The sequence below is a fragment of the Desarmillaria tabescens genome, assembly GCF_030435595.1.
Source record: "Desarmillaria tabescens strain CCBAS 213 chromosome Unknown EV420scaffold_7, whole genome shotgun sequence".
Classification (NCBI taxonomy): domain Eukaryota; kingdom Fungi; phylum Basidiomycota; class Agaricomycetes; order Agaricales; family Physalacriaceae; genus Desarmillaria; species Desarmillaria tabescens.
The window spans coordinates 750,068-774,981 of record NW_026848306.1 but is presented as its reverse complement, the minus strand read 5'-3'; the positions used below and the strand labels follow the sequence as shown (position 1 = coordinate 774,981).

The 24,914-nt window shown below is 48.9% G+C and overlaps 8 protein-coding genes across 8 annotated transcripts; 4 read left to right on the top strand and 4 right to left on the bottom strand.

Moving 5' to 3' along the window:
* Positions 1–4,875, top strand: EV420DRAFT_1519529 (endoplasmic reticulum Ca-transporting P-type ATPase). The gene is made up of 19 exons (XM_060472112.1): positions 1–105; positions 159–420; positions 475–927; positions 980–1,106; positions 1,154–1,366; positions 1,419–1,625; positions 1,679–1,813; positions 1,869–1,989; positions 2,041–2,204; positions 2,254–2,528; positions 2,584–2,709; positions 2,761–2,878; positions 2,931–3,454; positions 3,503–3,629; positions 3,683–3,879; positions 3,934–4,070; positions 4,121–4,229; positions 4,289–4,432; positions 4,491–4,875. Coding segments are annotated over exons 1-19 (3,645 nt in total). The 5' UTR covers positions 1–103; the 3' UTR covers positions 4,695–4,875.
* An 804-nt stretch (positions 4,876–5,679) lies between these two features.
* Positions 5,680–7,231, top strand: EV420DRAFT_1103486 (uncharacterized protein). Its single transcript, XM_060465842.1, has 3 exons — positions 5,680–5,993; positions 6,049–7,074; positions 7,140–7,231. The coding sequence occupies exons 1-2, from the start codon at positions 5,836–5,838 to the stop codon at positions 7,028–7,030; spliced, it is 1,140 nt and encodes a 379-aa protein (XP_060335001.1). The 5' UTR covers positions 5,680–5,835; the 3' UTR covers positions 7,031–7,074; positions 7,140–7,231.
* A 942-nt stretch (positions 7,232–8,173) lies between these two features.
* Positions 8,174–8,829, top strand: EV420DRAFT_1214848 (uncharacterized protein; the record flags this gene model as incomplete). Its single annotated transcript, XM_060466389.1, has 2 exons — positions 8,174–8,323; positions 8,374–8,829. Coding segments are annotated over 2 exons (606 nt in total), but the record flags the coding sequence as incomplete, so codon positions are not given.
* Positions 8,830–10,773: 1,944 nt separating this feature from the next.
* Positions 10,774–13,807, bottom strand: EV420DRAFT_1519520 (putative dimethylaniline monooxygenase (N-oxide-forming)). The gene is made up of 18 exons (XM_060472111.1): positions 13,719–13,807; positions 13,466–13,660; positions 13,324–13,402; positions 13,033–13,276; positions 12,874–12,979; positions 12,768–12,822; positions 12,566–12,711; positions 12,459–12,517; positions 12,344–12,401; positions 12,253–12,292; positions 11,940–12,197; positions 11,853–11,887; positions 11,730–11,798; positions 11,475–11,674; positions 11,369–11,422; positions 11,251–11,319; positions 11,006–11,203; positions 10,774–10,950 (listed from the first exon to the last, which is right to left on the bottom strand). The coding sequence occupies exons 3-18, from the start codon at positions 13,342–13,344 to the stop codon at positions 10,847–10,849; spliced, it is 1,716 nt and encodes a 571-aa protein (XP_060334999.1). The 5' UTR covers positions 13,345–13,402; positions 13,466–13,660; positions 13,719–13,807; the 3' UTR covers positions 10,774–10,846.
* A 346-nt stretch (positions 13,808–14,153) lies between these two features.
* Positions 14,154–15,684, bottom strand: EV420DRAFT_1745225 (kinase-like domain-containing protein). The gene is made up of 3 exons (XM_060480121.1): positions 15,504–15,684; positions 15,143–15,450; positions 14,154–15,085 (listed from the first exon to the last, which is right to left on the bottom strand). The coding sequence occupies exons 2-3, from the start codon at positions 15,251–15,253 to the stop codon at positions 14,249–14,251; spliced, it is 948 nt and encodes a 315-aa protein (XP_060334998.1). The 5' UTR covers positions 15,254–15,450; positions 15,504–15,684; the 3' UTR covers positions 14,154–14,248.
* Positions 15,685–17,359: 1,675 nt separating this feature from the next.
* Positions 17,360–18,842, bottom strand: EV420DRAFT_1329089 (GPR1/FUN34/yaaH family-domain-containing protein). The gene is made up of 5 exons (XM_060468789.1): positions 18,327–18,842; positions 18,097–18,269; positions 17,886–18,039; positions 17,725–17,829; positions 17,360–17,663 (listed from the first exon to the last, which is right to left on the bottom strand). The coding sequence occupies exons 1-5, from the start codon at positions 18,464–18,466 to the stop codon at positions 17,534–17,536; spliced, it is 702 nt and encodes a 233-aa protein (XP_060334997.1). The 5' UTR covers positions 18,467–18,842; the 3' UTR covers positions 17,360–17,533.
* A 140-nt stretch (positions 18,843–18,982) lies between these two features.
* On the top strand, positions 18,983–22,009 carry EV420DRAFT_1303475 (dimethylaniline monooxygenase). Its single transcript, XM_060468435.1, has 18 exons — positions 18,983–19,257; positions 19,314–19,557; positions 19,616–19,721; positions 19,774–19,828; positions 19,877–20,058; positions 20,117–20,175; positions 20,227–20,284; positions 20,333–20,372; positions 20,426–20,683; positions 20,751–20,785; positions 20,846–20,914; positions 20,971–21,082; positions 21,137–21,227; positions 21,280–21,333; positions 21,392–21,460; positions 21,507–21,589; positions 21,646–21,760; positions 21,808–22,009. The coding sequence occupies exons 1-18, from the start codon at positions 19,153–19,155 to the stop codon at positions 21,909–21,911; spliced, it is 1,839 nt and encodes a 612-aa protein (XP_060334996.1). The 5' UTR covers positions 18,983–19,152; the 3' UTR covers positions 21,912–22,009.
* A 119-nt stretch (positions 22,010–22,128) lies between these two features.
* EV420DRAFT_1519494 (uncharacterized protein) lies at positions 22,129–22,466 on the bottom strand. Its single transcript, XM_060472110.1, has 2 exons — positions 22,369–22,466; positions 22,129–22,318 (listed from the first exon to the last, which is right to left on the bottom strand). The coding sequence occupies exons 1-2, from the start codon at positions 22,431–22,433 to the stop codon at positions 22,147–22,149; spliced, it is 237 nt and encodes a 78-aa protein (XP_060334995.1). The 5' UTR covers positions 22,434–22,466; the 3' UTR covers positions 22,129–22,146.
* Positions 22,467–24,914: the final 2,448 nt, after the last annotated feature.

The following is a 24,914-nucleotide window of genomic DNA, read 5'->3' as shown; positions in this document are numbered from 1 at the left end:
CGTGTCACTGCTTGGTAGCCGTCTACCCTTCCTCCTTCTACGTGGTCCAGTCCAGAGTACAGCACTTGGACGCGCCGCCGCTGTTCTTCCCTTTTATACTGTAATGTGGGTGCATATTATTGTACGGCGTTGACGGTCGCTTATGTGTTATTTTTCAGGACCTCCATCGCGGTCAATTCCCTGGATATTGCTGGGGCTACACTTCATGCAACGATTCCATGGTACACGCATATATACACGATTCCATTCCTGTGTCTCTATCCCCTTCTGGCGTACGCATACTACATCAAGTACGACCAATGGCTCGTGAGTGAAGAGTGGACGTTTCTGGCATGTGTTTCTTTGGGTGCAGGACATGCGTTGAGTTTCCTTGTTACAAAATGGAGTACCGGAGCAAGGGCTTGGATAACAACGAGAAAGGTGCGCAGCAACTGTGGCTCCATTCTTCTTTGACGATTAACGGGTGCTACATAGGCATTAACGCTGGCCGACGCCGACTGCATACGCATTATTCCCCATTTACATCGTGGAAAGGGCGAAATCGTTCCCTTGCACAAGAAGGATCCCCAGGATATCTCGACGTACACATTCAGCTACCAGCGAGATACATATAATGTCTGCTCAACGTCGCCTCTGACTTTCGAGCGGCTTCCCTATCCGTCCTCAAGCAAACCACCCTTGTCGACATTCCTGGCACCTACCGGTCTATCATCGAAGAAATTAGAGTCGCTGCAGTCGCTTTACGGAGGCAACGAATTCGACATTCCCATTCCTTCGTTCACGGAGCTGTTTAGTGAACACGCAACAGCACCTTTCTTCGTCTTCCAGGTCTTTTGTGTCGCACTCTGGTGTCTAGATGAATATTGGTACTACAGTCTTTTTACGCTGTTCATGCTGGTGGTGTTCGAATGCACTGTGGTTTGGCAGGTACGCATTCATATGGTTTATCCGTGGAACTCTTTGACCAATTTTGTGTCAGCGAGTGCGGACCTTGTCCGAGTTCAGGACGATGTCAGTTGTCCCTTATCCCATTCAATGCTATCGAGATATGAAATGGTCCGAGATACAAACTGATAAATTACTTCCTGGGGATGTGGTGTCTGTTGGTGCGTCAGTCATGTTCGTTGGGAAGCAAACGCTCATCATTGCCTAGCCCGCCAGCAAACGGAGACAACGGTCCCGGCTGATATTCTTCTCGTGCATGGTACCTGCATTGTCAATGAGGCTATGCTTTCTGGGGAATCGACCCCGTTACTGAAGGAGTCCATCCAACTTCTGGATGCCAAGGAGAACCTAGATGTCGACGGCAATCACAAAAATGCTGTCTTGTTTAGTGGTACCAAGATTCTCCAAGCCACACCTAGCAGTACGGACGATACCATTTGATATGTGGGCAGATTGATCATAAATGTTTACAGCACAACTGGAATCGCCGATCCAGACACCAGACAACGGATGTCTTGGCATCGTCCTCCGTACTGGGTTCGGAACATCACAAGGACAGCTTGTCCGAACCATGATATTTTCGACAGAACGCGTGTCTGCGAACAACTTGGAGTCGTTCTTATTTATAGGGTTCCTTCTCATCTTTGCTATCGCCGCAAGTTGGTATGTATGGGTGAAAGGTTTGTGCTTCATGTGTTTCTCCACGCCCGGTTGGCTCACACCTTCTAACCAGGCATCGAGAGAGACCTCAAGAAATCAAAGCTTCTGCTGGACTGTGTACTCATTATCACCAGCGTGGTACCCCCAGAACTGCCTATGGAGTTGTCCCTTGCCGTAAACACATCTCTTGTCGCGCTTTCCAAATTCGGTCTGTTGCAATCAAGTGATCGCGCATCTGCATCTGACTTCCATTCTTTTCGTAGCTATTTTCTGCACAGAGCCATTCCGGATACCTGCAGCCGGCCGGGTTGATGTGTGTTGCTTTGATAAAACTGGTACCATTACGGCCGAGAACCTGGTTTTGGAGGGTATCGTTGGCGTGGAGTATGTCTTCTACTAAATTCTTTTTTTTTCTCACTGCTAACAAATTTCTAGTCTACATGATGCCAAGAAACTCATAAGTGTCAAGGAAGCTTCCAGAGAAACAATTCTCTGCTTAGCTGCGGCCCATGCTCTGGTCAGGTTAGATGATGGCACTATTGTTGGCGATCCTATGGAGAAGACGACACTTGAAGCGCTAGCATGGGACCTTGGCAAAGGTTAGTAACACCAAAGGAATGCTCTACCACGTCTGATGCGAAACCGTAGGCAATATCGTGGGCCCTTCGGGCGCTGGAAACAAGCACCAGATAGCAATTCGTCGGCGATTCCAGTTTTCTTCAGCCCTCAAGCGCATGTCGACTCTTTCGAGCCTTCCTGGAGGTAAGACGTTAGCTGCGGTCAAAGGCGCTCCCGAAACGATCAAGACTATGCTTTCTTCTGTTCCTGACCACTACGATGACACGTATAAATGGTTTACGAGGAACGGAAGCCGTGTTTTGGCGCTCGGAATGAAGGAGATGGATCCGATGTCGGTGGACAAGGCAAGTTGACTCATTGTGATCGGGTAGTGGCATTCACTAAACACTGCAAGAACAGATTAACAAGTTCCCTCGAGAACAAGTCGAAAGCAATCTCACCTTTGCTGGTTTCTTAGTCTTCCATTGTCCCCTGAAATCCGATGCGGTTGACGTGCTCAAGATGCTGGCAGACTCGTCTCACCGAGTAATGTTTTTCTTCCGGAGTCGTACCCTATGACTTACGCTACCTTCTCAGTGTGTTATGATTACCGGCGACAACCCTTTGACGGCAGTTCATGTTGCCAGGGATGTCGAAATTGTTGACCGTGAGGCTCTGATCCTTGATCTGAAGGAAGATGCCGAACATGAAACTGGTCAGTAACGCTTAAAACGTCTATTCTCCCTCAATCTCACGCTATCTCTTAGACCTCGTATGGCGTACGGTGGACGAGAGCAAAATTATCCCCGTCAATCCGGAAGACCCTATCGATACATCCTTGTTTGAGGAGTACGATATCTGCATCACAGGAGCTGCTATGAAGCAATATGAGAACCGTCCTGCTTGGAAGGATCTCGTGCAGAACACATGGGTCTATGCCCGTGTGTCTCCTGCCCAAAAGGAATATATTCTCACGACACTCAAAACTCTGGGATATATCACTCTCATGGCTGGTGACGGTACCAACGATGTTGGGGCGCTGAAGCAGGCACATGTAGGTGTAGCTTTGTTGGACGGGACGCCTGAAGACCTCCAGAAGATTGCGGAGCATCAGAAGTTTGAACGTATTAAGAAGGTTTATGAGAGCCAGTTGAAGATATCTGCGAGGTTCAACCAACCGCCTCCTCCTGTGCCGCCTGCTATCGCGCATCTTTTCCCTGATGCCGTTCAGGCTCAGCAGCAGGCCGCAGCTGATTTACAGGTTGCTCGAAAGAGAAACCCCATGGAAAAGGTAAAGTGTCCTGTCTTGATGATGAGCATCGTCTTAATGGCTTTGTAGTTCGATTTGGCCGGTATCACGGACAAGCTCGCAGAAATGGAGGGTGAAGATGACGTTCCTAAGATTAAACTGGGTGACGCCTCCTGTGCGGCTCCGTTCACGTCGAAGCTATCTCATGTATCAGCCAGTACGTCTCCCTTTCTCGATGCATTCCCCCCCTGCTGATAGGTTCCTTGCTAGTCGCGCATATTATTCGACAAGGTCGTTGTACCCTTGTCGCGACAATCCAGATGTACAAGATTCTAGCGCTGAACTGTCTGATTACCGCGTACAGTTTGAGTGTCCAGTATCTGGACGGAATCAAATATGGAGACTATCAGGTTACAATCACGGGCATGCTGATGTCGGTCTGCTTCCTGTGTATATCTCGCGCTAAGGTTGGTCTATGCGCCAAGTCTCGAGATCGTGATAACTTACCTGCATTGCTGTAGCCGGTGGATAAATTATCCCGAGAGCGTCCATTGGGCAATATCTTCAATTTCTATGTTCTGTTGTCTATCCTCCTCCAGTTTGCACTGCACATAGCGACGCTCGTCTATATCACAGAGCTGTCGCGTGCCTTCGAGGAGTTAGTATTCTAAGTGTCATGCTCGTACAAATTCTAATCCAACATTCTAGGCGTGGTCCCATCGACCTCGAGGCTAAATTCGAGCCAAGCCTTTTGAACACTGCCATCTACCTCTTGGGACTATCGCAGCAAGTCTCTACGTTTGCCATCAACTTCCAGGTTCGTGATCAGTGTTTTCTTCCGTATATACGGGGCTAAATTCTTTTCGCTGGTTGTAGGGTCGTCCATTCCGCGAAGGTATTAGCGAGAACAATGCGCTGTGGTGGGGACTCGTTTCTGCAAGCGCCGTCGCCTTCTCTGGTGCCACTGACTTTATGCCTGAACTGAACCGATGGCTCCAGATCGTGGAGATGGAAACTTCTGTATGTGTTCCTCCTCCTCTTCAGCGTTGCACATACCCAGTCTGATGTTGCCTTCCAGTTCAAAGTTAGATTGACTACAAGCATGATTGTTGACTTTGCTGGATGCTGGGCCATTGAGATCGCGTGCAAGTATCTGTTTGCCGAACTTGAACCCAAGAAGATGGTGACACGCGGAAGGGAGAGGCGGGAACAACGCCGCGCTCAGCAGGAGGTGGAAAAGGCTAATAGTATCGCGGAGTCAGAGGCTAAGAAAAACGTGTAAATACGGCCTTGGGGATAGTTACTATACGATATTATTAGAAATAGTACATAGGTGCGACTAGTGTGGAAATAATGCTAGATGTAGGCGTAATTGCAGAGGCCTGCTCATCGCTGTCTTACATAGAACACGTACAGCAATATTGATCATGGAAGTGAGACAACCTGCATTCTCAACACTAGACATGCAGCACATAAACCGTATTGAGCTGAGCCTACCACGACATACCATGAAATCAGTTTCGAAGTCGAGCCAGGTCCAAGTGCTTCATGCAGAGAGGAAGAATCTGAGATTCAAAATCGTGTCGGGCGCTGAAAGAGGGGTTCACAAGTCAACTACATCGAGAAACGACACCCAACAACGACCAGCTGATTGGTAAAGCATATTCGTAATTCCCGCTGCCTTGATCCCAAATTCTTTTATAGGTAAACATCTTGGATCTATTCGCCTGTATAGTGCTGCTGCCTACCTCTAATTCGACTCATGACCCAACGAGCAAAGATATCAGTGCGTAATGAATTTGAATGGTGTTATTGCATTTCTGACCATAATGACTATCGACATCTAACAGAGGGAGAATGGATTATTGACCGCCCTCTAGACACAAGCTATTTGCCGCAAGCATATTACGTCGGACCGGATAATAAAGAGGAAATATCACCGCGGGAGATTTTGCATGCGACGTATCCAAAATTCTACCTGATTACAGGTGCCGATGGGTCTGGCAAGACGACGCGACTGATTGACTTCAAATATTACGCAGAGGCCAGATACCCGGTCATTTGGTACGTTCTTTCACAGACAAATATGGGAGCACTCACTACTGACTAAGAGCAGCTTGCCTGTGCCCTTGCCGCTGAGCGATGTCCCGAAGGCATTCTGGAATTCCATCTACAGGGCCATTCAGCCCACCCCAAAGGATTTGGAACCATTCTCTCACCAACATGACTTCATATCATACCTGAGAGGATTCAAGGAGAAGTTTTACCTTCTAATCGATGACATCGACAGACTCGCTACCGCTTCACCGGATTTATGCAATGACTTTTTCACTGCCCTTTCTGTCGTTAAGGACACAGACCCTCAAGTTCATGCTGTTGCCACAGGGACGTGGGGGGTCAGGGGATTCGGGGTTATATGTCATATGAGTTCTTTCAATGAATCTCTAAATGACCTAAATAGTACTCGAATTCCTTACTTTTCTCGTTCCCAAGTGGAGGATCTCTTCGACAAGTTCCAAAATGACGATCATTTCGTTCTGGATCCCAATGTGGTTGGTGATATATGGTTGAGATCTGGTGGGTACGTAGCCAGTTACAGTTGAATGCGTAAATCATCCTTTATTAACGCTGCCTAGCCATCCCGCTACAGTCTGCCTTTGTGGACAGTTCATACGAGATAGATTACCAGTGTTACTTGACGACCAGACCCGACACGTGTCGTTTACCGCTTGGAAACGTTGTACCGTCGAGGAGTTGTACCAGTGGATCGGCCTCAACCCAGCTTACAAAAGAATGCTCCAGGCGTTCCCGTCGGAAAACCCCGATTCCGAGGGATCGCGATCAATACTCTTTCTCAGCTATCGCTTCTTTGGCAGTCTGGACCCCGTTCGCATCCTTCCTGATGAACTTTACTTCTCAGAATCCCTGATGGCTAAGGGTGTACTCACGGGCACTCAACCTAATTATCGGATCGCCTCAGCTTTCGTAGACAGCTTTGTACGCAAAACCCTGCTCACCGCCCGATTTCCTAAACGTCCTGATGATGCGCCGCCTGTGATTGACGGAAAAATCGATGCCCTCGATGCGATTAAGAAGGCAACGCGGCGTTTCGATTGGGGTTTACTGTATCATTCTGACGGCGCCCCACTGCGCCAAGGCCTGTATGATACCGAGTTGGCGAGAATCCTCATGAATTGGATGAATACATCGGAAGGCTGGTCGGCCACCAGCGACTGGCACTCGGGCACTATCGGCATGCATTCGTATATCATCATAAAGAAAGGAACACCACCCGCCGAGCACACCATCGTTATAGCTGTGTTGGCGACACGGGACGCAGCTTTCGCCCACTTACGGCTCTTGGGGTTGATTGAGTACAAGGAACTCATGGGGGCGGATGAAGCCTGGCTTGTCCAATATTCGCGTGAAGATGACTTCAGGAAGATTTGGCGGTCCTACGACCCGCTGGAGAAGGGGGTTAATGTGATCTATTTTCAGCATGGTGTCTATTTTCCGAGGAATAAGATGAGCGCACGGTGGAAAGACGCTCAAGGTCAGACCCATAAAATTTTAAAGGAGGCCTCCAAAGTATCTGTAATCCCGGAGTCGCGGCTATGAGATGATGTATTTGTATGCGAGCATACCGTCCTCCTCTCCCTTCAGTAGGTATTTATCGTCTTCTGTCTATTACGAGAGACTACTTCAGCGATCTCGTGTGCGTTTGCAGATCAGGCATCAACTTATTTGTCTTGCCATCGGCTTTCCATCAGTGTCGAAAGTGTGACCACGGCCGTCGAATAGTCTTGTTTAATGGACATGATCGCTTGCTCTGTTGCTACATCCTCTAAGGCACTCCTTCATCCCGTACCGCCTATCTCACCTGCCTACAGATGTCCCGCCACACGACGGCGTAGAAATCTGATGTGGCAGTCTCTCGTCCTTAACTCAACGTACCTATTCCGGAACATACAAAAGCTTTTGACGTCTTCCTATACTCTCGCAGTCGAAGTCCCCAGATGGGCTTAACGGCACTACCCGCCTGTTCCTCGCTGGAGGTGCTTCTATAGTACCATTATTGCCACTCAAGAGGTCATGTCTTGCTGGCCATTGTGATACATTGCTTCCCATAGGATTAAGGCAGTTCTTTCAATTTTTTTGCTCTTGCAACCTCTCCCCTTCCAGTGACCTTTCGATCCACGTCCTCTGTATTTGATGTTATACACATTCTTTCGATGAGTAAGTATCCATCATGTCCTCAGTTGCGTTCACTGGCAAGTACGTTTTTGAGGATCTTCGCGGGTTGAGTTCTGCACCTTTGTATCCTGTAAATAAAATTCCTCTCCGAATATGGTTTATTCATCATTATGAATATCCTTGTCACTGTTCATGTAGTTTTGTACTCGGCAGTTACTTTCGCGGCCACCTGAGCCACAGGGTCGTGGATCTTCCTTATTAGGACCAAGACAACGGAGGGTTAGGGTTACATAAGAGTTTCAAATTTTTGTTGCTCGTCTCCACGATGAGCCTCAACGACGTCAAGGTGCCTGTACCGGAATTCTCTTTTCCCCAATGGTCAGCATGGCACAAAGGCACCAATATTCGCCACTGTGATGATGACCACCGCGTTCAGGAAGAGCCATTACGCCAAAAATTGAGGATGGGCGAACGATATAAGTCCAGGCAAGGTATCCCGTATATAATGATTTACTAATTCCATTTCATTACTGACATTTTCTAGGATTTGTCTTCGACTCGACATTTGATTTCAAACAGAGATATCCAGCAGATGCAGTAGGAGAAGAAATGGCACCCAATGCAAGATTCTGGAGGACCTATAATGACGAGGCAGCAGTGTCTGATGCTGAGGTCATGGAGCAATACAGAGATACAATCGACATTCTCCTTGTTTTCGTACGTCTGATACCATCTCGCTGCACTGAAATCTTACTGACGGTCAACAGGCAGGTCTATTCTCTGCCGTAGTGACAACGTTCGTTGTCCAGGCATCAGATAGTCTAAAACCGGACTTTGCGCAGATTTCTTCTCTGCTTATGGTCGAGCTCATCGCGGTACAACGTGCTACGGCCAAGGGAACACCGGTTGATGACGTCCCCATGATTGAGCCCTTCAACACGTTTTCGCCAGAAATTCTCGACGTCTGGACGTACAATTTGTGGTTCACGAGCCTCCTTCTCAGTCTCATTACAGCTCTAGTAGCGGTTCTCGCGAAGCAGTGGATGCACCATTATGTTTCGGGTACATCTGGGACCGCCCGTGAACGCGCCCGTCTACGACAGTCTCGGTACACAGCCCTGCACAAGTGGCAGGTTCCCATGATTATAGGATGCCTTCCCGTACTGCTACACCTCTCCCTTGCGATTTTTCTCGTCGGACTGATCCTTTCCCTACTGTCGCTGCAGCTCAGTGCAGCCTATATCGTGGCCGCAATTTCAGTGATTGTCTATTTGGCCTACGTGATATCCAACCTGCTACCTATCGCATACCACCAGTGTCCGTATAAGACACCTCTGAGCATTTACGGCTATATTCTTCGTCGGCTGGTTGATAGGCTATGGCATGTAACTGCAACCTGGCTTACTGTCTGCCGACAGCAAAAGCGTTGGATCTTTCCCACGGATCGTCTTATTCGTAGTCGCGTTGTTTTCCCACCGTCTTTGTCGTTGAAGGAAGCCGAACGCAGCGCTGTTCACGATAAGGCTGACCAAATTGACGCCGGGTGTATATCCTGGCTTTACACTACTTCCTCCAATCCAATGATCAGACAGATCGCTCTTGAGTCTGTTAGCGGCCTCAGATCGGGCTTCCCTCAGGGTCTCTTGGACGTAGAGATGTTTTCCAGTGATTTAGTGCAGGAAATACACTCGTGTTACCCCGCTCACGTGCCTACATCGTGGCAAGAGCCCTGTTGTGGTGCGGAGCGAAAGGCTGAGGTCATGTGGAGGACATTGCTACAGCTGAAGCAGTTCGACGCTGAGTTATCCATTGGGCGTGATGGATCTTTTCACCGAACCATTACACTGGATGACCCAATGCTCCGTCCACCCGATCTATCATTTACCAAGCACCCAGCACTCCTGGCTACCACAACATGTGTGTTGGGTCGTGGACCCTCAGCTCGCCGACTCTTGAAGCGTTGTTTGCTGGGACATCTGGCAGATTTAAGGCTACCCCCTTTCCTTTGGATCCTCCTCTTGCGCCAAGCACGATTACAGCTCCTCAATTACCGGCTGAGTTCGATGCAGTTGGCCTTGTTCGAAATACTGAAAGACAACTCATTTTTCCTTCTTGGAACAGAACTTGAAGATGATCATCCTTCGACTACAATCACCGCGCCTAATAAAGACATGGTGACGTCGATGGTAGATTTACTCTTCGACGTGTACCGCATCCAAGGCGGCAGCAGCCCATTTCACTTCATCTCTCCTCAACTCGAGCTTCTACTAGGATTTGTATCATCAGTCTGTGAAGTATCCCGCCAGAGCAGCGATCCTTCACTACCCGGTGACGTCTCGGAAAGTAGGCCATCCGTTCTTAAATGGTGTTCCATGTTGGTGCAGTGCCTCTCTCAGTACATGCGCCGTCACAAACTTCCTCTTGGATCTGAAGAAGAAATGCGTGCACGAGCGCATGAATTGCGAACCATTCGACAGACTCTATGTCGTCTAGTTGAAACCAGAATATTTTCTGGTCTGGAATCAACTACCGAGGAGATGAACATACGCTTAGCGACTTTGGCTACGCTTGCGCCTCTTTTTGTGATGCCTTCTCCCTACAATGTTGTTTTGGAGATAACGAGCACCCTGGGTAGAGTCTTTGCAACCAATGTGGTTCGAACCCTACTCTCTGCTACCCAGACCGACGCTGGCCCTGAGCAAGACATCCATGCCCGTGCTAATAGACTGTTGCTTTATTGCCTGAGTCCTCAATGGCAGTCAGTCATCTTTTACCAAGTGTTCCGAGATGAACATTCTCTACAAGTTACATCACCGTATCCGTCTTGACGGTATGGCAACTTGGAAGCATATCGTTATTACTTATATCTCCACCATTGTCGCCGAGCCATCTTTCTTCACCTTACAGGAGCACGAGCTCCAGCTGGCATACATCTACGACTCCGACAATCTCTGTTCAGTATGCCAGGTTTTACTCCACAACAACCGCGATGATCTCGTTTATGCCTTGGCCAGCCTATATCCTCAAAGTAATGCATGGGATGAGTGCCTTGCCAGGTTACTCGTCTGGGCAAGCAACCACTTGGACGGTGGTCATCGTGGTCGTACTGTATCCACCATCAAAGACTTAGGAGACGAACTCCGAGCTTCTCCTTCGTTAACACGTCTTGAACTTTAATTTAGACATGCTAAGGCTTTCGAAGTAGAATTTCGACCAAAGATATATACTTCGTTATCAATATCAAAACGGGGCGAGGCCTTCCATCTGCGCTTTGATTCTCAACGCGAGCCGCTTACTCATGAACCTAGCCTGAGCAAGGTTTCCTCCGAAGGTGTATATGCCAGCTATAAAAGTCCCCACATCAGTCTTGGCGAGCAATAAAGTGATCATGAGACGTACGATGCCCAGAAGGTTTCGCGATACCCTTGAGTTCTCCCTCGGTATCAAGGCCCCACACTTCGCTGATGCGTTCTGCTTCGGATCCGAGGATCCTGATGGCCGTGGTCTTCATATTCTGGTATCCCGTGGCTAAAATCACGATATCCGCTTCGATTGCCGTCCTATCGTCGAAGACAAGAGTGTTTTCAGTAAAATGGCCTGCTTCTTGTTAGTGTTTGCTCTTGAGGTGGAACGGCATAGCCTACTGATTTCGTGACCCTGCTTGATTTTGATCTTCTTCTCAGCGATGAGTTTCGATGCGCCAACGTCGATGTCTAAACAAGATCAACGAACAGCATAAACAAAACGTAAACGCTTTCTTACAGTACCCCCCTCCCTTGGACAGGTATGTCATCATCAATCCCGCATCGTTTATACCTAACCGTCAAATCAATGAAAAAGTAACTTGGCAAACACCGAGGAAGCTCACCAGTGTTAAGCTTGAACCCAGCTTTCCGCAATCCTTCCAACAAATCGCGATCTAGTTCAGCTATTTGCTCGGTTGCATGCTTGTGCAAGTTGTTATACATGAGAACAGGAAGCGAGAAGTTAATGATATCGGCATCTTCTGTTGGCGGCGTGTCTTCCCCATACAAAGGGCCAAGTAAGCATCCGACACCGGTGGAGGATCTAGTAAGATGTTATGTAAATAGAAAAGCAAAGGTACGATACTTCGGAAACTCACATAACGTAGGTGCTGGATCTCTGTACGATCGTGACGTCTGCACCATGTTCATACAAGGTCTGAGCAATACTTAGAAAAAATGATCAGAACCATGGCAATACAAGTACGAGGAGTGAGACACACTCGTGGCCGCTATTGCAACACCCGACGACAATAGCCTTGTCGATAAGAATATCAATACTCCGAAGAAGAAAGACATCGGATCCTCACCTTCTTATCTTTGAATCCTTCTCCAGACTTGAACTGGCTAGAATGATAAACAGGACCTTTGAACACACTTTGGTCTTTGAACGTGGGGATATTTGGCTCTCCGCTGACTCCCGTTGCAAGGACGATGAATTTCGGTTTGATGACCTGGTCGGGATGGCCCATGCGGGATATCGTCACTGTCCAGGTGTGAGAGACCTCATCATATGTGGCGGATTTGATTGAGCTCCGCGTCCAGATGTTCAAATTCATGATGATGGCCTAGATATAGACCGCTCATAAACTTTCGGATGGTTGGAGTAAATCGACAACATACGTATGCTTCGAACCAGTCTGCAAGCTTGTCTTTGGGTGAGCTAGATGTAGGTTAGTCGACTATGATCGCGCCATAGAATGGCCGGGCTCACAATATGGGCCAGTGGTCGGGGAAAGGGACATAAGGGAGGTGGTCGAACCAAACGGGATCTGCAATGGCAGCATATCAGACCGTTCCTTTGGAAGTAACGGGGAGATAGGGCCCACCGTGCAAAACAAGAGACTTGTACCGCTTTCGCCAATTATCACCAACTCTATCATTCTTGCTGTCACGTTGTCAGGATAGATTTGGAGAAGTAAGAAGGAAGACTTACTCGATGAGGACTGTGTTGATGTTGAGTTGTTGAAGTCGTGCGCCAAGGGATAGACCGGATTGTCCCACTCCGACTATCAGTACTACTGGCCCTTCGTCGTCAATACGGTTCGTGTGGTTGGTATAATTGACACTGGAAGGTCGCGTCTGGATCAAAAGTCTTTAGACTTTGCCTTGCAAACAAGATCATCGAAGGTACACACCTTCCCCTGCCTCTCTTCATGTCCCTTCAGTTCTTCGATTCCGGTGTAAAGCGTTCTGAAAGATAGTCGAAGGACAATATCAACAACAGCTAAAATGACTGCTTACTTTGCTTTCCAAAGACTGTCATGACTGTCCTGCATCAACCGGAAGAATCCTCGTCCTCGGGCGACGTCGGTTTCAAACGTGAATAAACATTGTATCCAAGTAAATCCTAGTCGTATCGATATGGTACAAACTTCGCAACGCGTGTAGAAGAGGGCTCACCAGGCTTGGCCTCTACAAGGACCGGGTCACCCTCAAGTTTCAACTCACGCAGCCCGGAGCTCTGTAGGCGACTGTCTGTTTCCAAGAACGTCTTGATAGTCGAAGCAGTATGCAAGGTGCGAATATCCCACGACAGAGTAAGAAGGTCGCGCCAGTATCCATCTGAGAAGAGGCAAGAAGAGACAGCGTTGGCGTCTTGGGACCGTATAGCTTCCGAAAACGACTGGAACCACCGTTCTGCTATCTGAAGAGGTGGTTAGCGGGGTGGCTCTGGGAAACACATATACTTACAGACGTGGGTTCGGTGTCCATTTCAATACGGAGAGGATCAAAAGAAGTTCGATAGTGGGGGGAAGGTATAACGGCACAGCTAGCGCCGCCAGAAGATCTGAGCTCAAAACCCCTTGGTCGCCGGATACAGTTAGATACTCACGGTAAATCGTGTGGATCCAATCGTACAATTCAGTCTTACTTCCAGAAAGTCTGGTGACGTCGCCGTTTGCGAGCCGAACACGATTCTCATGCGGATCCAGTGGAGCATCCATTCCCGATGACAACGGTGCTGTACGTGTTTTTGACGCTATGGAAGCTGAATTTACAGAGTGCATGAAGGTACTTCAAAGAAAGTCTAAGGGAGAGAAGATCAATAATGGCTCCTGGAGAGCTTTAGGAATAGAGTACTATACCTCTCCGGCACTTGAACTGATAAATCTCTTCCCCGAGAGTGGGGTTGAGTCGTTGACTCAGGGTATGCTGACCCTTTCATTAGGTCCGTACAATTGATTGTTATGGAAAAGAATGTTCGGAGAAAATCGGCCGGCGGGCCCGAGTTCGGAGGACATGATTTTGGTCACCTTCGCGGCAGGGGGTGTGGACACCGCTCGCCTTCAAGCTGCCAAGGGGCGGGATGTCAGTGGACGTTGGTGTTTCGTGGCTTTGTCCCGTCTCGAGCCGGAGAGCAGGATTCTGGACCCTGGAAGTGTATGTTCTCGCTGTCAAGCAAAAAGCACCATTTAAACTTTGCGGAATACTTTGTGCTGAATGAGGACCTGAATGTTGGCGTCTAGACTCCGACTCTAGTATTGTATGATACATAGCTCTCAGAAAAAGCATATGGGAAGAATATTTGTAACAATAGTACTGATGATTTGCCCTCTGCACTGTCTGATGGACTCAATGTGTAACAAGGAAGGAAGGCATATATATGATATATATATTACAAGCAGGGCGGAGGTATGGTGACTATCCAGTTATACAACTCGATGTATGGATCACATATGAAAGGTATCAGCGCTCGCCAGACAGCGTCACATTCTTGGTCCTGTGCACCGACAAATTGATCACCCAGCATGTTAACAAATTCGAACCATGGTGGATAAAACCCGGCCTGCCCAAAATCTATCAACCATAGTTGCCCGTCATCCCCAACCATGAGATTGCGCATGACAAAGTCAACATGTGAGAATACCAGCGGGCCTGCCTCATTTCGTGAAGGCAACGCCGGCGCAACACTACCGGGCCAGGCGGCTTTCTCCTTGGCCGTGTTGAAGAATTGAATGAAGTCATGTTGGGAGGGAAAGGGGCCCCGTTCGACTGCGGTAAAGAGGACCGACGAGATACATGGGAGTGGCTCCCGCCCCTCTCCTAAGGGACCAGGTATGTCATCCCTGGGGTGACGGATGGAGCGAAGCTCGCGAACATATCGACGCAAGGTAACAGCGGTACTGATTTTTTTCCAGATCGACATGGTGTGCCAAACAGTCGACAGAGTGCGGCCAGGTATGTAGTCCATAACAAGCACGCAGAGATCATCCATAGGGAGAACTCGACGGACGGCAGGGACCGGGATGTTGGTCTGATTACGAACAAGTTCCTGAGCCTGCGCTTCTGGCGACCAACCCGTATCGCTGCAGGTAACCAGCTTGCCGACCACATCAGGGCTGAGCCTCACTGCACATTTGTCCCAACTAGAAAAGGGTGACCACTGTTCGTCAGAAACAGACTTGCAACGGGCGAGCAGCTGCTCGTCTGTTTCGGCATCAATATCCACTTCCTGTGCGGTAGTCACTGATCAGATCAGGGGGGCACTTATGTTGAACAAAATACGCACTCTTGGGGCAGGCAGGCACCTGCGAGAGGGGAAGAAGCAAGACCAAGTATCAGCTAGGGCAATGGCGGCCCTGTAGAGGAACAGCAGCACCGGGTTGGCACTCATCGACATCTTCGAGATCGATAGTTGTGTGTAAATAGCGAAACGTAGTACACAGTGGCCCTCCCTGCTATTGACTTTTGTTTGGAACGCACTACGAGCCGAACATGCTTCTCATGCGGATCCCAAGCGGATTCCAGATGACAACGGGGTTGAACGTTTTCTGACGTTATTGAAGCTTAATTTACAACACGAAGTTGAAGGTAAACCTAAGGGAAAGAATATTAATAAGGGAGAAAAACCAGTTTCGGGAAGAGCCCACTATGCCATTTCATGCTTGAACTGATATATCTCTTCCCAGGGAGTAAGGTTAACTCAGGTGTGCTGGCCCTTTCATTAGGTCCGTACAATTAATTGTATGCATGGAGAAGGAAAAGAGTCGACTTGATGAATGTTCGGAGCAAATCGGCCACCGGGCCCGGGTAACGTAAAGCCGGACCACACGCCTTCTCAACCTTGACCTTCCATACACGACGTGAGTGTACGTACTTGCACTTTGACCTACAACAAAGTATTATCAAGATGGGAAAAAAGCAGAACTCGCAAACAGATACTTACTCCGTCTTATCGGGGCGGCATTGCAAATATCATTATGGAGGCTAAACCTACCTACTCGTAGTCATCTTCGCGCGTATATTGGACAAGTCTGGCTTCATCCATCTCATAGTTCTTTATATAGTTCTGAGTAAAACCGCCTAGGCTTCAAGGGGCTGGCAGGGAGAACAAATACTAGATCGGAGACCATCTACATTCCTTTCTTCCTGACTGGTGATAAACCGGCTTTCGCGGAACTTAATCCAAATTCCTCTCGCCACTGCCGCGAAGCGTGTGCTTGGCAACTCTTTGGCAATTTCAGCGGCCCGTATCTCTCACTTGCGGACGTGAAATTCACTGATGGACGGCACAGTACGCATCGTGAGACTCAGCGAGAGAATATTGCTTGGTTTATAAATCTACATGTGCTTTCTACTACTGGGCAGCAACCATGCAAAGTTTATCTAGCAAATCTTGCTCACTCAAGAGCGAGTTCCCCGTAGACTTTCGCTGGGTATAGCCATCATCATCACAGGTGGGAACACTGGAGTTGGATATTTAGCAGCCAAGGTGGGCCTGATGTCCTCTGCAAGCGCGATTGAAATCAACTCAAAACTTTCCAGGATCTATTTTCGCCGCGTAATGTTCGAGTCAACACCGCTTTCCGGGGTGAGAACACATCAAATCAAAAGAAGCCTACGCGAAGAACTCGGAGGCAAAACCAAAAAACACCTTGTCCCTCAAGACCTAGCCAACCCCACCTCCATTCGCTCCACCGCCAAAGGTACCCGTATTCGTTCTCCATAGTGTTTGAAACACCATTATACTTTTCAAATTTCCCAGTAAAAAAAAACCCCCCGAGGTGCATGCTTTTTTCTCTTCAACAACGCGCGGGAGCGGGTGTATTCTTTCTCCCCATCTTCAGTGGCGTTTGTGTTTGTGGTTGCGAGATGAAATGCGGACTCACGCACCACGAGTGACGATGAACCAAACCAAGGTTCGCTGGTAGTTCTATCACCACGGGGTGTTAGTACATACCCCCGTTCCGTTCCGAGAATTCTGCCTAACGACATGCGAGAAGGAGAACAACAATTTATCACTGAAATTCGTACTCGCGAACTTTGCTCTTCTGGTGAGTACTCCCGTTCCAACAATGCATCATAGTTTATTTTGGACGTCCGGTAGCGAAAGAAGAAGTGTCGACGATTTAGCTCTGTTCTTCCCCAAGGTGAGAAGAGGAGGAAGTGACCTGGAGGCTCTGGAACTTCAGGCCTCAGGTTTGCAAGTTTTTTGAGCGGCCGCCACATACCGATTACCCATCTGGAGGTCGTACCCTTCTACTCACAAAAGTTCGGCGGATTATGTGGGATGGTGCTGCAATGCCCGAAGGAGCGAATTTGGAGGGAAAGGTACCGCTCGCTCACCCTGGAGCTTCTTGATGTAGCGAAAATAGCGTGGGCGTGGGCCCAAGTCTATGCGCCACCCCCAGCTGCGCATGGACTATAAAATCAGGCTTTGGAGGAATATGAATTCGGGTGTATAGAAGATCAGACGAAGGGATCCGTGACTGAAATTCAATAGGGAACGCCTTTTAATTCTAGATCTGCTCTTTTACTTGTGTGTGTGGAAGGAAAATGGATATAAGTTACAAATGATGCAATAGTTTACAGGCTTCCATGCTTTAGCGGGGCAAATATGACTTGAGTATGTGTGTGTGTGTGGTAACTAGGTGAAGAACTACTACAGCCATCTGATTCTTTAGTGTTTGAAAACGCCCTGGGGCAAGAGGAAGGGAGGATTCGGGTCTGCTCCGAGGAGTTCCCCGAGACCGACGTAGAAAGCGCCAAAGCCTGTGATAGTCCCAATGACACCCGTTGCCTTTGCGACACTAAAAGAAATAAGACGATGAGTACCGTGGGTGTGGAGCGGGGGAGGGATGGTATACTTGCCTTGAATTTCCGTGCGTGAATTCCGTGATCCCGAAGAACAAGAAGGTCAAGGAGAGCAGGGAAAGGAGGATGACCAGTGCCAGGGTTTTGCGTAGAGCGGTTAACCTGGTGGATGAGTGTGAGATAGGGAGACATGAAGATAAGGAGTTGGGAGAACGTACAAGAACATGACGGTGATGATGCTCCAGATGATAAAGTAGATGCCTAGGGCGTTTTGCAGCATACCGGTGTCGGCCTCGTACGCAGCCGCAATACCGGTATTGGGAAGAAGAACCGCGGCATACGACAACCAGAAGGTTCCGTAGATGCAAAATACTGCAAGGGGGGATTGCGTTAAAAAATTATCACTACATGGTAGAGGATGCAACGTACCCGAACCGGTGAAAGTGACGCCTCTAGCGAACTCGACTACACCACCAGTGTACTGAGCGACGCCGCCGGTGAAGAGAGCGAGCCCGACGATGGCGTTGGGGACTGAAATACCACTGGCGCCCGCAGTGTAGAGGGAAATGCCAATGCAAGTTGAGCCGAAGGCGAAGAGACCTCTGCAAAAGAAAAAATTAGCTTGGGGTCAGTGGGATGAGGTAGTGACTGATACTCACAAAGCTGCACCGTTGGGGAGAGCAGGACGCACGATAGCCGGAGGGGGAGGCGGCTGGTTGGCGTTGGCAAAGTGATTGCGGTGATGAACATCCTCATAGGTGTTAGCTTCGAGCTTCTCAGCTGTGCTAGTTGACGACATTTTTTCAGACAGCGGGAAGTGGGGAGTAGGCAAGCGGACAGTAGAGATCCCAGGTTCGACTAGCGCTCCTTTATCTCTTTATCCAGCCACAGGGGGGATAACCCGTAAAGAGACGATCGATTTGAAAACAGGTCCGGGATGTTTTAAAATAGGCTGCAAGTGCGGGGAACTGTCAACGATTTTCATATTTTGGAGAATTTTTTTGTCTTTGTCAGAATTTTAGCACAGAAGAGAGGCGCCCAGGGAGAACGATCGTATAGTAAAGAGGGGAACTGCGCGATCACGAAATAAACTAAGAAGGTCACGGGTCACATGGACGGTCTCCCGGACTTCCGACTACGAGTTATGATTTAGGAGGCTTATTCTTGGTGATGACACTGGCCCAGGCGTGGACGCCGAACCCGCAATCAGCAGACCATACACAAGGTTACCCCACGTTGTTTTTTTAGTACTCCGCCTTCTTTCTGGGGTTGTGGGGTTCCAATTTCAAATCCCATCAATCTCAGATCCGGATGCCGCACAAGCTTCTGGAGAAGAACGTTCACATGGGTGGCTCAGGCGACTCGGTTAACCTTCGAACAGTATACTTTTAGTGCAAGATAAAGGTACACTTTCGTGAACTATGAACCTCGGCAAGTCTTCGTTATCTACTATAAAGGCGAACAAGCTGTGAATGATTCCTAAGAATGCTCGCCCACGCTCTTCCGCCACCCGTTCCCAGTCTAGACACGTATCATAGCGATGTAACGAACTCACCCGAGGTTTCGCACATAGAGGACACGCCGTCTGTTGTAAGTACGCCTCATTTACATCGATTGGTCATCCTTCCCTCATTCGGATATCATAGGCTGCAAAGCACTGGTTCAAGTCGCTTTCAGATGCAATAGAAGCAAAGGACTCAACAACCATCACAGCTCATTTTTTAGCGGACGGGTATTGGCGTGATCTTTTGTCTTTGTCATGGGATAATCGTACCTTGCATACTATCCCGGTCATTAAGAATTTCCTCGACGACAACGACCGTCTAAAATCCTCAGGACTCCGCAATTTCAAGCTTGAAGGCAAGCCAGTTCTACTCAGAGCCAACCGAGGTGGCCGCTTTTTTTTCATTCCGTATTGCATGCAACCCCAGTCTCAACGATTTTCTAGATTTTACCTGGGTACAATGCTTCTTCACGTTTGAGACGAACGTCGCCCGAGGTCGAGGCTTCTTCAGGCTAATGCGTGGCGCCGATGATGGTGCATGGAAAGCAAAGTAGGCGCTTTGCAACCGTCAACCTTGCATATTTGAATTTTTCGTCTCTCAGGACATTTTACACTGGAATAGAGGAGCTCAAGGGATATGAAGAACACAGGGGCAGCGTAAGAACAAGGCACATCGACCCTGTAGTGATCTGAAACCATTTGCAGACGCGCCCTGTCGGTGTCAACCATGGAGCTAACACAGATCGCAAGTCTTGGAAAGACTCACGCGCAGAGAAGCGCGAATTTATCGATGCAGAACCAACAGTGCTCATCATAGGTGCTGGTCAGTCTGGTTTGGCCGTAGGCGCCAGACTAGGCCAGCTCAGTGTCGACACGTTACTTATCGAGTATACTTCTCTATATTTTACCCGATGATCGACAATTACTGACCGTTCCCGTCGGCAGCAAGAACGATCGAGTGGGGGACAACTGGAGGAAACGTTACAATTTCCTCGTCCTTCACGGTAAGAATTTATTCTACTTTGCTCGACAGGGCTAACCAATCGCGCCCTCAGATCCAGTCTGGTATGACCACCTTCCCTACGTCACATTCCCCCCACACTGGCCGGTTTTGTAAGCCCAATAACTGCGTAAACTCGATTGACACTCACTGTTCGACAGCACACCAAAGGACAAGCTAGGCGACTGGTTCGAGGCCTATGTACGTCCCTACCCCACGAGGTCACTAAAATCTACTGAACCCTCCCCTTCTAGGCAGCGACAATGGAGCTCAACATCTGGATGCAAAGCACCATCACCTCCGCCACGTACGACGAACCCTCACATCTCTGGACCGTCACCATCGCACGTGTAGGCCATCCCAACCGCATCATCAAACCAAAGTTCATCGTCCTCGCCACCGGACACAGCGGAGAGCCTAACATCCCTGTCTTCAAAGATCAGAATATCTTCAAGGGCCACCTCTGTCACTCGAGTCAGCACACCACAGGAGGCTCCTTCAAGGGCAAAAAGGTGGGGGGCGACACAGGGGTGTAGTAGCGCATCACCGAATTCTGACAGGTTTTGATTTTCATGCCAGGCTGTTGTCGTCGGCTGCTGCAATAGTGGTCACGAGTGAGTTTTCTTCTTGCATTTGAAACGCACGTTTAATTGAACCCTTTCCAAAATTAAAAGTATCGCACAGGACTTTTATGAGCAAGGGGCTGACGTTACTATCGTACAGCGATCCAGTACCTATGTGATGTCAGTGCCATGTTTTTCATTATGCGAGTGTGTGAAATAAATTTGATGGAGGTTAGGTCATCGGCCGCTGGGCTCGGGGTGTTGTTCCGGGGTTTGTACGAAGAGAATGGGCCTCCTACTGAGGATGCGGATATCATGTTCTCGTCGACGCCTAACCATATGTTCCAGGTGCGTCTGCCAAGTGAATAACTCTGAAGATGATGTCCGAGTCCTGCGACTTAGATCTTGCACAAATACACCACTGAAGAGATCGCTGAGATCGACCGTCCTACGCTCGACGGACTACAGAAGGTCGGGTTCAAGATTGACTATGGTCAGGACCATGCCGCCGTTTTTATTTGACCTCACGCAATATTATAATCTAGGTATCGGCGGATCCGGGTTCATAACCAAGTACTTTACCCAGGGCGGGGGATATTGTAAGAGATGAGTACGTCAGCTGAATGGAATGATTGACTGACAGGGATGGATTCCCAGATATAGACGTTGGCGCATCCAAGCTGATCGCAGAGAGGAAGATCAAGCTGAAGCAGGGGCACGAAATCAGTAAGGCGGCCGCCAGTACCGATGAATGTTACTGACAGAAGGGCAGGTCATTTTACGGAGACCTCTGTCGTCTTTGATGATGGTACAGAGATCGAGGCGGATATCGTCGTTCTAGCGACAGGATACAAGGTAAGGGACCCTCATCACCAAGCTTGGCTGCATCTTGAGTATGAGCAAAAAATCAGAATATGAAGACCACGGCGGTGAAGATCCTCGGTTCAGAGGCTGAGCGAATGAAAGACGTGTGGGGTCTGGATTCTGAGGGAGAGCTGAGCGGGATTTACAGGAATAGTGGACATCGTAAGTCGTGTTGGAATGAGATGAACTTTACTGACCTCGGGATGTAGCCGGGATCTACGCTATGGGAGGTAACCTTGCGCTTGTGAGGTTTTGGAGTAAGAGGTTGGCGTTGAGGATTAAAGCGCAGGTAGAGGGCCTTGCGCCTATGTAAAGTTAGGTGCACTCAGGGTCGTCGATCAGAGATAACGAGGACAAAGACAGAAAGGACGATTTCTTGACGAGGACTGGGGCGATAAGAGGAGAAAGGAGATGGGATGTATTTTGATACTGCTAGGATACAGAAAGTAAATAGATCGGACGGAGAATCGAAAGTGAGTTTTCGACCAAAAAAAAAAATACCCCGGTGTGGTTGAAAAAAAAAGGCCTAAGTCCAGCTCAGTTGGAGCTCATAGGATCATAATTTCCCCACCCCGAAGGTATTCAAAAAATGCACGAACGGGAGGGGGCTTCCTCCCATTCGTGCGCCGGCCAAGCGTAGTCTCCCGTTCAAATCGTTCCAACGGGAAACCGAGGCTCGCCGTTGTGGGTCCGATTTGCCCAAAAAAAAATAAGAGAGTCCTGAATGCGATCTGCTGTGAGTAACCCTAACCCCAATAGGACAGACCTACCTTGGAGGAGACGGTAACAAGCTGAAATAGAGGCAAGTTAGCATTGGGTGCACAAACAGAGACATGTCAGCTCACCTTTTCACTCCTAGTCAACGCTATACGAGTCGACCACAAGACGCCGTTCCCCAACCCCGAGTCCTCCTCAAACGGCGGCTATTTAATCAGGCGCAACGGGTTAAACGGGGGTGAACAAAGGCGTCTGGTGGTTGACTCCCTGCTTGTTGAGGAACTTGGTCTTGACGCGTTAGGTAGGTATGCTGCAGGAAGAATGTCAGCCGTCACATCAACAACTTGACAGGCAAGCACGTACCTCTTTATCACCCATTCCCTCTCAGATCTCATCCTTCAGCTTCATTTATCATATTGATGCGGCTGCCAACAACTCTCTCCCACAGCACAACTTGAACAAGCAAAATCCCGCCAAATCACACAAACGGCGACTCTGAATGCGGCAGGGAGAGGGATGAGGTGGTGCGCGGGTGAGAGAGTGCGCGTGGGAGTGGTGGAGGGTGTGCGTGTGCATCCCTGCGTAAATGGGTGCGGACCTTGCATGTGATCGGCGGATTGTCGTATAGTCGTCCTCCCTTCTCGTGCGCAGAATCTCCTCCTTTGGCAATGCATCTATCCTTGTTCTGCACATTGCTCGCCGGAACACGATGCATCGTCTCGGCGCAAAATTCCATTGGTCGTTGGCCAGAGTAACATCGAGGTTGTCATGCACGTGTGAGCATCGAAGGATATAGTACAAGGATCTGTTGGAGCAAATTAGCTTGCAAAAAAGTGAGCAAGAATACAAAACTTACATTTAAACTCTCCAGAACACGAGCACCTTACACCTCGCTGGTGCAGCTCACCGGAAAGCGATACATCGTCTCCACGCAAAACTCGTCCCGTATTCGGCATATTTTGAGTAATATCGAGGTCCGAGGAGATGTGGTATTCACAAAGGAGGATGGTACTGGGATGAACATCAATGAACACTTGGTATACGGATGGATGTTACTCTAAGGGAGCAGAGGAGCTCAATGAGAGTACGTAATACAGATCGGAATAGAACACACTTTGTAATGCCATGAAATACGTTACACCATCCCTGCCTTGAACGTTGAACATTGTACTCGAACCTTGGAGCTTCAGCCTTGATGCGTGATGGACGTGAGGGTCCAAGTTCCAGCACTCCGAACAGAAAAGATACAAAGTCCTCCAAGGAGAATAAGCAAACAGAGAAGGGATGAGTATAAAGTAAACACCTACATGAGGCTACACCTCGGTACTGTGTCGGCTCCCAACTCCTCTCCCTCACAGGCACATCCACCCTCCCTTGACACCTTGCTCGCCGGAAGGCGATACGTCGTCTCGAGACAATTCTAACCTGTTCCCAAGGTAGGCGACGACGCTACGGAGCAGGAGGGGATCGCTATTGATGTCGTGCTGCAAGAGGTACGTGGTGACTAGGCGCAGTACAGTGGACGAGGGAAGACCGAGTGATCCAGGTGGATGGCCCCTCCTGCCGACACGTCCCCACCTCTCTCCACACACCTCGCTTGCCGGAAATCGATACATCGCGGCAACGCAAAATCGGCTTCCTCAGCCAATACTGAGGCCTAGTAAAAACGGGCTACGACGCAGAGAAATGAACGGATGCAATGGAGGAGGGCTGAAAGAGAAGGGAAGGTGGGGGATGGGCTTGAAGAGGTTGATACGAGATCTGCAGGGAAACGTCAGTTTGACTGACAGAACTTTGACAAGGAAGCACCCACCTTCCTAGCATGTTTGCAGTCGGAATCGCCTCACTGGCCCTTTACTCCTCATAGCACAGCCTTCGAGCATTATTGACGCGACCGTACAAGATCGAGACCTACGATAGAGTACATGAGCAGTCAGAAACTAAAGAGAAATGTTCAACTCACCCTGAGCATCGTGAACGTAGACGTCATTTTCAGGTTCCAATGTGATCATCCAGGAAAATCGAGATTGAGCTAGTCAAAAAAAAATACCCAAATGGAAGACCTAAATACGACCCCAAAGGTAAGCAAACGGCAGTTATCCTGAAGGGGATAAAACAAACCTTCCTCGACACAAGATGCATATCACACAATCGAAGGGGGGGACAGTGAGGAAGAGAGACGGAAGAGGATGCGCAAACGACATCGGTATATGAAGAATAGAAGAGGGCCATGCCAAACATCCCCCTTTGAGCATTCAACGCCCATCACGATCCTCGGACAACGACACGCCCTCAAGAGAAAACAACGTTGTGGAAGGGTATATGGATGACAGAAAGAACCTTGCTGCACCAAAAAGTTGCACAACGGCCCAGCATAATGACAGCACGGAGGTAAGAAACAGGAATAGTCGATCACCTGCTTTCTGAACCTTATATACTCTCGCAGCTCGGTTCCACGGTCTGTAACTTGTCAGATCAACAAAAAAAAACTTTCGGAAGAACTATTCATTCACATGCTGGGCTGTGCATCCACATGCCTACCGCGTAGATTTCGCATCAATCCCATATTACACTCGGATATTTCTGTCATTTGTCATGG